This window comes from Sinocyclocheilus anshuiensis, unplaced genomic scaffold (genome assembly GCF_001515605.1).
Source record: "Sinocyclocheilus anshuiensis isolate Anshui unplaced genomic scaffold, SAMN03320099.WGS_v1.1 scaffold916, whole genome shotgun sequence".
In the NCBI taxonomy this organism is placed as follows: Eukaryota; Metazoa; Chordata; class Actinopteri; order Cypriniformes; family Cyprinidae; genus Sinocyclocheilus; species Sinocyclocheilus anshuiensis.
Genome location: NW_015548264.1, coordinates 1234448 through 1248348, shown reverse-complemented (window position 1 = coordinate 1248348; position 13901 = coordinate 1234448). Strand labels below are relative to the sequence as shown.

The 13901-nt window shown below is 35.7% G+C and overlaps 1 protein-coding gene across 1 annotated transcript; it reads left to right on the top strand.

Annotated features, from left to right (window-relative positions):
• The first annotated feature begins 466 nt into the window (after window positions 1–466).
• On the top strand, window positions 467–10418 carry LOC107655595 (wnt inhibitory factor 1-like). Its single transcript, XM_016443140.1, has 8 exons — window positions 467–573; window positions 1146–1286; window positions 3477–3572; window positions 4685–4780; window positions 5163–5258; window positions 7981–8076; window positions 8328–8423; window positions 9648–10418. Exons 1-8 carry the CDS (start codon window positions 516–518, stop codon window positions 9776–9778), a joined length of 810 nt encoding a protein of 269 aa, XP_016298626.1. The 5' UTR covers window positions 467–515; the 3' UTR covers window positions 9779–10418.
• The last annotated feature ends 3483 nt before the right edge of the window (window positions 10419–13901 follow it).

The window sequence follows — 13901 nt, the reverse complement described above, 5'->3', positions numbered from 1 at the left end:
GGCATAAAAGGCTGGCGGCGAGAGTTATCTGTGTTGGTTATTACCATTCAGCTGTAGGATTAGCTAAGCTCTCCACACAGCTTGTGTACTTTTGCCTTCATCAAACGCTGCCCAGCTTTTACACTCCGAAATTTAGAGACCGGAAAAAAAAGAACCATCTCCCTCGCTTTCATCTCCTTTTGGGACAGTTTTTTTTTTGTAGCGTGTGTTTGGCCTCACCATCACAAGTGTGTAATTCTCAAAAGGTTGCGCTTCTTTCGGAGGAAATTGATTGCCTTGCAAACTTAAGGATACCCGGAAACACTCTTTTTACTCTTTAGAGATGTATATGTGCTCCTGTCATGAACCACATGCAACCTTTTTTGTGCTATTGTTCCAAACGCCCCTCTTTATGCAAATCTACACTACTTCTTTGAAGTTTAAAACAAAGTTAACCTCTGTTTATCTTTTTTTTTTATATTCAGGCAGAGTACTTTTATGAGTTTCAGACTCTGCGTTCATTGGATCAAGACATTATGGATGACCCTACCGTCAACGTTCCTCTCTTAGGATCAGTGCCACACAAAGCCTCTGGTGTGCTTTTATTTAATTTATTTATTTTACTATTGTTGTGGCTTTAATCTTCCCTCTTAAAGGGATAGTTCACCCAAAAAGGACAATTCTGTCATTTACTCACCCTGCACTTTTTCCAAACCTGTGTGTTTCTTTCTTCTGTTGAACATAAAAGAAGATATTTTGAAGAATGTTGGTAACCAAACAGCTGACGGTAGCCATTGACTTCCATGGTATTTTTTTCCATACTATGGAAGCCAATGGCTACTGTCAACTGTTTTGTTACCAACATTCTTCAAAATATCTCCTTTTTTGTGTTCAACAGAAGAAATAAACTCACACAGGTTTGGAACAACTTGAGGGTGAGGAAATAATGACAGAATTTCATTTTTGGGAGAACCATCCTTTTAACAAACGCTTTGATAATAAACTGGTGGAGTACTGGAATATGCATGAAGTGTATTGATATATTCACATAATTATCTATCTAGATTCTTAAAATCACATCTATGAGATGATTATTATAGCCCATGTAACATGTGGCACATCGATGCTTAAGGTTAGGTAATCAATAAGGGCTTTTGTGTACTCAGTGGTCCAGGTGGGCTTCCCATGCAGAGGTGACCAGGATGGTGTGGCAGCATTTGAGGTGACCATCCTGGTGATGGATGCTGGAGGAAACATCATCCTGAGGACGCCACACAACGCTATCTTCTTCAAAACATGTCAGAGAGGTACATTTTCCAAATTTGTAGTCCAACCTTACATGCACAAAATGAGTGTGTGGTTTATAGAAAACGTTATGGAAATGTAAAATACTGCATCAGGCATAGAAACTCTGCTGATGAAAGCCCAGAAGCAATTTTATTGCTCAGAAGAGTTTTCAAGAACATTCAGCTCAGATTCATCTCAGTTGTTCGTCTCCTAAAATAAAATATAAACTGACACAAATGAGACATTTGACATATAATATGAGAATAGTGCTATAAGATAAATATAGTATTCTGTATATGGTAAGATATGGCGAATGTCTGGTTTTATGTAAATGTGAAACATTTTTGAGATCTGAAGCTCTAAATATGTATATACACCACTATTCAAAAGTTTAGGTCAGTAAAGTTTTTTTTTAAAGAATATTAATATTTTATTCAGCTAGAATGCATAACATTGGCAACAAGTGACAGTAAAGACTATTCTATTTCAACTAAATGCTGTTATTTTGAACTTTCTATTCTTCAAAAAAGTCTCACAGTTTCTACAAACATTTTTTCAACATTGATAGAAATCAGCATATTAGAAGGACTTCTGAAGGATCACGTGACACTGAAGTCTGGAGAAATGATTGCTGAAAACTCAGCTTTGCCATCACAGGAATAAATTACATTAATTAATATCGAATAATAATAAGTATATTTCACAGTATTGTTGTTTACTGTGTTTTTGATCAAATAAATGCAGCTTTGGTGAGCATAAGAGACTTCTTTCAAAACATTAAAAAATCTTACTGACCCCAAACTTGAACAGTAGTATATGTGAAATTACTGTTTTTTTGTTGTTGTCATTTTTTTTTTTCTCAAGAGAAAAACCAGGAGACTTCGCTAAAAGTCTTCTTTTGCTCTAGAAGAAACAATCAAGCTATTAAAGAGCTCTTATTTAGAGCATGTTTTGTCTCCTCTCCCTCTCGCTCTTCTTTAAGAGTAGATGGTAAGAGAGAGAGAAGCAGAGATCATCATGGTATGGGTGACTCTCAACCTAACCCACAAAGCCATCGCTGGCTCATGAGGTCATGTGAATCCTGCCAGCTGCAGCCCTTTAGAATGAGCGTGTTATGTTTTTCTCTGATCCCCCCTCCCTTCTCTCACACAACACTAACCTCACGGTGTTGCATTCCCCTACACACCCTTCTCCACCCCTCTCCATTCGGCGTGTAGACTTCACAGATCAAATGGTCCATCTGTCTGAAGCCACCCCGCAGGGAGGAAGCAAAGTGTTTCCTAGTGACAGCTGAGGGTGCCTTAATGACTAGTACTCAAAACTTGTTTTTTTTCAAAGTCTGGCTGCTTGAATTTCACCCACAGGACAAAATTATGTTGATGTAGTTGATATAGCTTAACACCTTCAAGTTTATCCTCTTTTTGAGGACCATTTTTAAGAACGTTAAACAACAGTTTCGTGTTTCATAAACATGATATAAATGAAACCGCATCGAGTTAACCTTAAAAAAAGGTTAGTTTAAACAATAATTAACATTCTGACATTATCTACCCAGCTTTGTCATTCCAAACTTGACAAAAACACAAAAAGCGACATTTAACAGGATGTCCAAGCTGCTCTTTTCCATATAATGAGAATGAATGGGGACTAAGAGCAATAAAAGTGATCCATATGACTTGCCAGCACTACTTTCCAAGCATTTTGAAGCTTTAAATGAAGAACAGACCCAAATTTAAAACGGTTTTCACTGAAAATATATCTTGACAGCCTCAGTCCCATTCACTTTCATGGTATGGAAAAGAGCAGCATAGACATTCTGCTAAACTTCTCCTTTTGTTTTTCACAGAGAAAAGAAAGTCAAATGGGTATCCAAAGACATGAGGGTGAGTAAATGATGACAGAATGTCAAGTACACTAAACAACATAGTCTTTAGAGACAGTTGTGAATTACATTGAAACACATCTGCAACAGTATACGGGGCCACATTGCATTTGGCAGAGTTGTTGACATTGTGGTTTCACCTCAAAGCTGTTTTTTTCTCTCCTTATATGCTGGTGTCAGTTCTTTTGAAGGAAGTACTGTTACTGAATTCACTGCTCTTTTTGATGTCCTTGAAGTGGAATAGGAAGGGAGTAAGTTAGGAAGTGTTTGGTGAAGATTAAAAAAAGAAAGGAAATGTTCTCACCATTTATGTCTCCTTTTTCTGAAGCAAAGTGCCCTGGTGGTTGCCGCAATGGAGGCTACTGCAATGAAAGGCAGGTCTGCGAGTGTCAGGATGGGTTTTACGGCATTCACTGTGAGAAAGGTAACCACATTTATATAAGCCCATCATAAAGACAAATAAAAACAAAGTTACTGATGTACAAATTAGTATGTTGCAAGTTGCCCACAATGCAGTTTACTTCAAATGCAATGTAAATGAAATATATTAAAATTAAATAATATAAAAATAAAATAAACATTCAAATAAAAATTGAAACAAATTATTTATATTAAATAAAATACTGTATTATATATTACATAATGAAATATAATTTAAATATAATATTTGTATTCAATTAACTATTAGAGTTTTTTATCAATAGTTTTGGTCTTACTAGATCTCTGAAGTGTCCTATAAAGGTCTCAAATCGTACCTGCAACCACACAAACCCATTAACAACAGATGTGAGCATGTAGAACCTTGTCATAAAGTCTCCACTAAAAAAGCCAGATAGGTTCATAAAAAAAAAAAAAGAGAAGTATAGAGTTAGAAGTAACTCTTTTCTCAGAAAGACAAGCCTGCTTTGGAAACAAACGACTGCATATAATTTATTATGATGATGATTATACTCAACCTCAGGGCATCACTTCCCAAAATGCCTTGTGCAAATTACAAAGCGTGGTTAAGCCCGCTATGTACTAGTTTAGATGAAGGAATCGAGCACGCATGTATTCTAGAAGGTTTCTTGTCTGAAACAATGTGAATTACCCAGCAGGTTGGGAGGCACAAACATGTGTTTTTCATCTATTTACAACTTTAAAGAGCGGTTTACCAAAAAAGGCTTCCATTAGACGCTGAAAATGTTTTCAGTATCCTCATTGTAGCTGTGTTTGTACCTAAACCGCTTCCACAAAACACCTTTTCTCCAATACAGCTTTTGGCTGATTTGTTTTCGCCTGCGTCGCTGCCAAAACCACAAAGATTTGTGTCCAAAATATCCTTCCATTCTTCAACAACAATAGCTGTGTGAAGTTTAATATGTATATTTGTAACTTAAAACTAGAATATTGTTACCTTATTTTCAGTTTGTCCCTGGAAACATTCATTTGTATTTTGCATTAAGAATATTTGAATCATGTGGGATGAGCTGCTACAAATAAAGTATATATTATGGTATATTAGATATAAGTTACATTTCTTCTTCTCTTTATTAGCCCTCTGTTCCCCAAGATGTCTGAATGGTGGCCTGTGTATGAGCCCAGGTGTGTGTATATGTCCTCCAGGCTACTTTGGACCCAGCTGTGAGAGAGGTTAGTTTCCTACCTGTTATGTCGTATCAAACATGCTGTTATTGTGCTATATATGTGTTCAACCATTCATTAAACCATAAATTAGTACACTTGAACTTGACTAAAACATGCTATAAATCAATACATATAGTACACAAAAATAAACATGAGGGTTTTAAATACATTATCTTGACTAATTAATCAATAACAAGACAGAAAATACTCTACTTTTTTTTTTTTTTACAGCTGTTTCTAAATGATTTAGACCAAAAGGTCAAAGCCATGAAACATGATCTACAAAACCGTTACTTAAATAAATAAAAGCACAAATTGTGTGTGCGTCATTTATCTTTGTAGTTTGTGATGTGTTCATTGATTTGCGTTGTTTTTTCTACATTAACAGCTAACTGCAGCACCACCTGTTTGAATGGAGGGACATGTTTCCATCCTGGCAAATGCATCTGTGCCGTCGGCTTTGAAGGGAGCCGCTGTGAGCTCAGTGAGTTCAGCTATGTGTACACTGTGAAAGAACTACAGTCAGACCACAATAACAGAACACATTAAAAGCGATCTAAACTAAACAAACCAATTTGCAATGAAAAAAAAAATTCTAATGGGTTTTCACTGCAAAAAAATGCTTTTCTTACTTAGATTTTTGTCTTGTTTCCAGCCAAAATATCTAAAAATTCTTAAATCAAGAAGGATTTTTTAGACAAGTAAAAATTATTGTCTTTTCTTCAGAAAAAAACGTCAAAATTAAGTGAGCTTTTGCTTGAAACAAGCAAAATAATCTTGTTTTCTGTTTGAAATCAGATTATTTTGCTTACCCCATTGGCAGATTATTTTGCTTGTTTCAAGTAAAAACTCACTTAATTTTGACAGTTTTTTTCTGAAAACAAGACAATAATTTTTACTTGTCTAGAAAATCCTTCTTGATTTAAGAATTGTTACATATTAAGAAAAGCATTTTTTGCAGTATAGGGGGAAAAAATGTTAAATAAGAACTGCCACTACTAAAAGGGCATTGTTTTATATGTTTGAGGAACCACAAAAACAATGGTAGTCTTTATGTTCAAAAGTACCATTCAAAATGAATGGTTTTATTCAAAAAGAATGCGATAAATTGATCAAAAGTGACAATATAACAAAAGATTTCTCTTTCAAGTAAATGCTGTTCTTTTCGCCTTCCTATTCATCAAAGAATCCCGAGAAACATATATCATGGTTTCCACAAAAATATTAAGCAGCACAACTATTTTCAACATTGATAATAATAAGAAATGTTTCCTGAGCACCAACATATTAGAATGATTTCTAAAGGATCATGTGACACTAAAGAAACAGGAGTAACGGCTGCGGAAAATTTAGCTTTGCCATCACAGAAATAAATTACAATTTAAAATATATTCAAATAGAATACAACATTTTATTTCGCACGTAACTCAAAAAAAACAAAACAAAAAAAAAATTAAATTCCTGAGCCTATGACTCATAAAATGCCAACTTCCAAGTTTTAGGACTACTAACTAAACAGCTCTATTAACTTCTAACGTAGAGTATTAACTGGCTGTTACTTTATCATCATCATCTTTCAAAGAGAAAGCCGTGTTGTTGTTCTTTGGCAGTAATAGGCTCACTTTCACAAATTGTCCTCAGAGCAGTTCTCCAAGTAAACTTCCTAAGTGAAGTGTGTTCTCACATTAGTGTTAAATGGGCCGGCACCTACATGGGCAAACACAGGATGTAATGCAGTTGTGTTGTCACCCTAATCACTAATAACAACCTCATGAGCTCACATGCACTCAAGCAGTGTGGCGTTTTATCTCTGGCCATTCACAGAAAACGTTTTACTTCCTTTTTTAAAATTAAGTGCAAGTATTGCGATAAAAGCCATTTAGGACTTGCTCACTGAGGCTTGCTTTGAGGGTGATAACAACTATATATACGTACTTCCTTTGCTTTAAAGGTCTGTATCTATTTCGGTGATGTTTAAACAACTCCTCTTTGACCCCGAATTTCATCCTTTCCTGTTCAAAGGCAGGAAGTATTGAAGTATTCAGAGGCGCTTGGTCTGAAAAGGGAGGAAAGAGAAAATACTGAAGTAACATCTCTGTAACATTTTAATAGCATTAAGCCAGTTGTTGCTTTCTGATCCATTGCAGTATCGTGTTCTCTGCCAAAACGGGCTGTGACATAAATGCTCGGAGTCCCGTTGAGGTCATGTTATGTAAAGACGTCCCCCTCTTTGTCTGGTTTCATGGGCATGGATTTCGCTGATTTGTCAAGGAACAAAGAAGCCGCTGAAATTCAGTTGATCTTGATCAAATATGCTGGTGTAAGAGGATCCGAGAGTGTTTGGAATGGGTCTGTCTGCCTGTGTGCCCCTGCTTTTGTTTTTCAAAAGCATTGAATTTCCTTTTTTATGTTTCATTTAGTTTACTAAAGCAAGATCAATTACTGTAGTTTGACAAGAAAAATTGCTTAAACCCCCAAAGGCAAAAATAATAACATAAGCTTGATGCGGCATAAAACCCCAATGGCAAATAAGGACATTAAATGTAAATGTAATGTAAAACGTTTGTGTACATTGAAAAATGTACATTGTATATGTTCTATAAATATATTTATATAAATATAACATGCAATATAATATTAATATATAATGTTTAATATATGTCATGTATTAGATTTCTGTTCAGAATGATGTTCATAATATTTTTGTCTTATATTCAGTATAAACATATAAACATCCCTAAAGCAAGATCAGTTACTGTAGCTTGACTAGTAAAATTGCATTAAAAAAAGAAAATAAAGTAAGCTTTATATTGTAAACCCCAATAAATAAAGAAATAATGTTAAAATTGAAATGTTATATTTTATATGAATACATTTTATTTTATTAGATTTTAAAAATAATTAAATAAAGTTGATACTGTGTAAAACCCAGTTGCAAAAATAAATAATTGTAAAAATATAATAATTATAATAATAATAAGTGTGTGTGTATTTTTATTTTTTTGCAATGTAATTCCCCTACTTCCATTAAAACTGAATAGGGAAATTAATTAATAATAAACAAGAGCTATTGTTCAAGATGATCTTGTCATAATAATACAAGTTACTAATAGTATAAGTTAAGATAACTTATTTTGAAACGCCAGTTAGCAAGAAAAAACATTGTTTTTGCATTTTGGGATTGCATTTGCGATTGTTGTCTGCAGGTAAATGTCGACAGCTGTGCAGAAATGGAGGCAAATGCACGGGCAGGAACAAATGCAAGTGCAGCAAAGGCTACCATGGCGATCTGTGCTCCAAAGGTGAGATTATCTCCACTTGGCAGAAGAACTGTGGACATATTTGATCAAAAACACATGTTCCACCGCAGCATCGCTGTATGCGCTTTGCTCGCGCACAATAAACACTTTGAAAAATGAACCGTCGGTGCTTGATTGCACCTTAAAATTTCCGCTCGGGCTGCAGGCTTGCTGAACAGCACAGGATACATTTCTAAGACTAAACACTGCGTCTCTGTGTATGGCTGAATGTGTATGTGTATACGTGTGTGCAGCTGTCTGCGAGCCCAGCTGTGGAGCACACGGGACCTGTGTGGAGCCCAACAGGTGCCAGTGCAGGGACGGCTGGCATGGACGTCACTGCAATAAGAGTGAGACAACATCCTTTTTCCCAAGGCCAAGATACTAATTGCCACCTGGAAATGGATTAGAGCAAGAAATCCGCTGTAATGCCAGGGTATTACCATGGATATTTAGACATATTACCATAATAATACCATAGGTTTTTGGACAAATGATATTCATGGTAGTACCTTGGAGTGCTATGCAATTGAAAACAACTTAAACTAAATGAAAACAGCTTTGTTAACTTAAAACATAAATAAAAACTAAAGATTACTGGGAAACACTGGGAAAATGTTAGAATGATTTCTGGGGAAAACTAAACTAAAATACATTTTCATGACCCCAGAACGAACTAATAAAAACAGTTTTTTAAATTAATTAATGGTACTTTATAAAACCTGTACAACCCACCTGCATTAAACATGTAAATGCCACTAGATAGTGATAACACTAGTCAATCTTTAGAAATGCAAACATTTTTAAATGATACCATTATGCATTGACTTTTGCCCCCCTAAAAACACTAAAACAAAATTAAATAAGCTGAAACTAGAAAATGTTGACAAAAGATAGAAAACTTTGTGTAAACAAAAACTAAACGTAATTGAAAAGGCAAATTAAAAACAAAATAAATATTATACTTAAAAAATACAATTATAATAACCCAGATGCCATGCAGAAGTCATTGTCTATATTAAATATTCATTTTTATTAATTATTTTAATATTTAATTATTTTATATCACGACACAGTGTTTTTGTAAGGCCAGTTATATATCTTACCCTCATGCATTTATAGTGACATTCAACCACAAGTTAAGCAAATTTAACTATTTTTAATTGACTATTTTTCCTTCTCCGTAAGTCGTATTGAACAGTCTTTATCAAATTAACCACAGTTTGCACCATTTGAACTAAAACCCTGGCAAAAATACTTGTTTTGTATACATTCACAGTTTCTTATTTGTATTCTTGATCATTATTGCAATATTTTATTATTTAATATGGTATCGCCACACGCTGTTATCATAATGCCGGTTACCTGCTGAAATGGTTGAGCAAAATAAACTATTTTTAACTAGTACCTTTTCATACTTTTCCTAGACAGTTAAGTAGTATTTAACTATTTTATATCAAACAACCACAGTTTGCACCATTTGAACTAAAACCCCCAGCAAATACGGCTTGGCTCTCAATCATAAATGTTGTTCTGCACTGTGCGACACATTTTTAATGGCTCTCTTCCTCCAGGATTTCGTGGAGAAATCTCCAACAGCCAGCAGGTCTCTGGCTCCAAGCACAAGTCACAGCCCGTGGCAGCGAAGGACACAAAGGAAGTGCCTGAATCCAGTCAGCCCTCTGAAACCAACTATGTGGTTTAAGCCTCCAAATTTTGGGTCAATGGCCCCTCCGTTTCAACATCGCCTTCTCCGGAACAAAGCTTTTATCCTCCTCTTCCGATCCTCATCGGGACACTCCCAAGCTGCACTCCTGCTTTCTCAGAGCGAGACTTGTTTTTGTAGTACAGTCACAGTGTCTTATTTTACCACACTAACGCCTTTGATATAAAATCTCCCACAGTCACCCTTCATCGAGCTCCTGTCCTGCGTCAACCAAGAGGGGAGTGAGTCACATGCTTGTGGTGAGCGTCTGTGATGTTTGCGCGGTTTAGCTTCAGATGTGGTGCTGAATCACTGGGAGAAGTGTACGATCCGAGAACTTCCGGGTGCGGATCTGGCTTTTCTTAGGAATGTAATTGCTGCGTTTGGCTTGTGCTCATGGTTCATCTGATTTAGTAAACTCACACTTATGTAGTAGCTTCTCCAACAAGTACTTGTGTATGTATCCTATTCATGCTATGTAAAATTAAAATATATAGATATATATTTAGATATGGGTAGACAGTCTTTAAGTTTATGCTTAAAGTTTTCATACTTACGTATAACAATGCACATAAGCTGCTTGTGATGTCATAAACAAAGCCAAAAAGTCTTAATTTTTCATGTGACTTCATTACAGAAATAAAATGTGCTTTCATGGAGCCTGTGAAGATGAAGTGTTCGTTTTGAATTGGTAATGCAACAGTTCTGTCATTATTAACTCACCCTCATGTTGTTCCAATCCTGTTTAACTAACTTTCTTCTGTGGAACACAAATATCCTCGAAAAAGGCCTGTTCACACCAAGAACGATAACTATAAAGACAACTATATTAGCGTCCACACCAGCGGACGATATCGTCTGTTTATTTTAAGTGCATCTGCTGCTTTAAATTTTCGTGCTCGTTACAGCAGGATTGATTCTGATTGGGTGCCAGTGTTATTATCGTTCATCAGCTGGAAAAAAAAAAATTGTCCTGAAAGTGATTCCAACGATATTGTTTCTCTGTGCCTTTATCGTTATTGCTGTGGTGTGGACTCTGCTATTCTTTAATATTGAGAATGTTTTTAGAACTATATCTTTATCGTTATCTTTATAGTTATTGTCCTTGGTGTGAACAGGCCTTAAGTCTGTCGAGCTCCAAAAAGGACACAAGATGACCATAAAAGCGTAAAAATGGTCCATATGATTCATTGAAAATATGCCCTTGGCGTGTTCATAAGAACAAATTCATTCATTTGAATGGGCTCTTTTCAGTAAATTGGATAATCCAGTTTACAAAACTGAGACATTCGCAAACTGAATGGATTTGGTTCTTCAGTTCAACTCACTCAATGGCTGTTGAGTTAGCATCTCACTGAAGGTGATTATCAGTGCATAACTTATCAGTGCATAATTTAATCTTAAATTTTGGCCTTTTCCTCACCCAAAACCATCTAATGGCTGTAGAGGAGATGAAATATAGTCATATGGTGTACTTTTATGATATCTTAATGGTGCTTTTGAGTTGTTTTTGAAGCTTGAAAGCAGAATGGCATGGGCTAAATAATGACAAGTTTCACCTTTTTCCTCAAGTCTTCAAAATATGAAAGAAAACTCCAGACAAAGTCACTATTTATTGGAAAGGGCCAAGGTTTAGAGAGTAAATTAAATATGCTATAATTCAAAAGTTTTTAATGTTGAAATTAGTCTCTTATGCTTACCAATGCTGCATTTGTTTGATAAAAAAAAAATAAAAAACAGTAATATTGTGAAGTATTATTACAATTTAAAATAACTGTTTTCTGTTCTAATATATTTGTAAAAAAAATTTTTTTTCCTGTGATAGCAAAGCTGAATTACTACAGCCTTCATTGTCACATGATCCTTTAGAAATTATTCTAATACAGGTGCATCTCAATAAATTAGAATGTCATGGAAAAGTTAATTTATTGAGATAGTGAATTGGTGGGTTTTTGTTAAATGTGAGCCAAAATCATCACAATTAAAAGAACCTTAGACTTAAGACTTAAACTACTTCAGTCTGTGTGCATTGAATTTATTTAATACACGAGTTTCACAATTTGAGTTGAATTACTGAAATAAATGAACTTTTCCATGACATTCTAATTTATTGAGATGCACCTGTATATGCTGGTTTGGTGCTCAAGAAAGTTTTCTTAGTTGGAAGCAGTGGCCAGCTTAACACTTTTGTGTAAATCGTGATGAATACATGGTTCAAAAGAACAGCATTTATTTGAAATAGAAATCTTTGTAACATTGTAAACGTCTTTTCTGTCACTTTTGATAAATTTAACCGACCTCACACTTTTTGAACAGTAGTGCATACGTATACACTTAATCTTTCTTTCAATTAGTTAACAGTTATTGCATCATTTGTTCCACGGGTTTTCTGAACCTATAAGGGAGGATTGTAAAAATAAAGTGGGCCAAGTTTTACGGGCCGGCCTTGCGGCTCCTGTACAATTGCGGGGTGACTACACTGTGGTGGGTCTCGCTCCATGTGCACTGGCAGGCAAAGTTGCTTGTTGCTCTCCTGAGCAAAATGAATGATGCTTTCTGAAAAGATTCCAAGCATTCACATATTTGAGTTGATAGAATGGGTGCAGATGTTTACCATCTCCACCATAATGAGACGAATCGTCAGATGTTGGTTTGGTAAAAGTCAGGTCATGCAACTGGAATGTTGATGTCTACTTACCAAATACATAAAGCCTTGTGCAACAGCCACCTGGAAGTGCATTCATCCATTGAGCTTGAATCTCTCAAAAAGCAATCTTTGGTTTTCAAGGTTGAAAAGGTTTGGAGAATTGCAGGATTCTGAGGCTTGTCTATAAATTCTGTCTTGGTAAAGAAGAATGATGGCAATGTGCATGCAATCATGCACACACATGCAGGATCATTTACACATTACGCCAATTAACCTCTACAGGGGGCGCTGATCGATCAGCCGTGCTTCCCGCCGTGGTCCAGAGGAAGCTGGTATGGTGGCCAGAGAGGACAGGTGAAAATAAACAGCTGGTCGGGTGATTATTTGTCCTGTTCCACATCACATAGCAGCTCGGCCCACCATGATTGCCCATGGGAGCCACGTGAATTTGCCCTGTCAGGTCACCTTTCATGGAGGAAATACAACAATAACAAAAACACTATGTGGAATGCCAAAAATGAAGCAGGCAAATTAAATGGCGGTAACCATGGAAACGGAGTCATTTCGTGCCCGTGAATTTTCCAGACATCTGGTAACTTGAGTTAAGCAGGTGCAGTCTGGGTACGAACAGGTATGTTCCATTTATATCTGCCTCTGGGCAATGGAGCGGGTACATCAGAAAGATTTGGTCTGTTGAGAATCAATTGAAATGTTCTTTCTATTACAACTCATATAATGGCTCTTATGAGAATCATAACATTGGAAGAATCACCTTCTGATCACGTAGGAAGGAACAAAGGGCAAAAAAAAAAAAGAGTATATGTGAGCTTGAAATATGCTAGACATACTTAGAAGACTAATCCAAAATCAATATTTAAGCTCAGTTGACAGGCATAATGTTGGTCGCCACAAAAATTCCTTTTGACTTGGCTCTCCTCTTTTTAAAACAGCTTATAAATGATAAAAACACCGTCAGCCAATCAGAATCCACAGAGATTCTAATTCTAATTCAATGAGAATACACAAGTCCATATCACCATTAGATTTATATATGTAGAATCCACATTCAACCTCTCCAGACACGTCGATGCGTCAACCCGTTGTCACTCACAGTAAAAATCACAGCAAAACTTAATATTACCGGTTTTTAACCTATGGTAACTTTTTTATGTCATGTTTGCGCATTCATCTTGTGTTAGTTCAGCAATATCATCTGCTAAGATATGCTAAGGACCGGCTTTGGCCATTCCAATAAGCTTATGTATAGCGGCCCACAGAAACAGCTGCTAATGAGGATTTATGTATTATATATCTATGGTCACAGAAAAAATCTATGAGTTTTCCAAGATGCCACAACTTTGCACAGCTTATGGTTGTAAAAATCACTAAGATTTACATACTGGATGAAATAGGATAACCTTTTACACATGAAAATGTGTTATATATATGAACATATATGAAAACAATATATATATA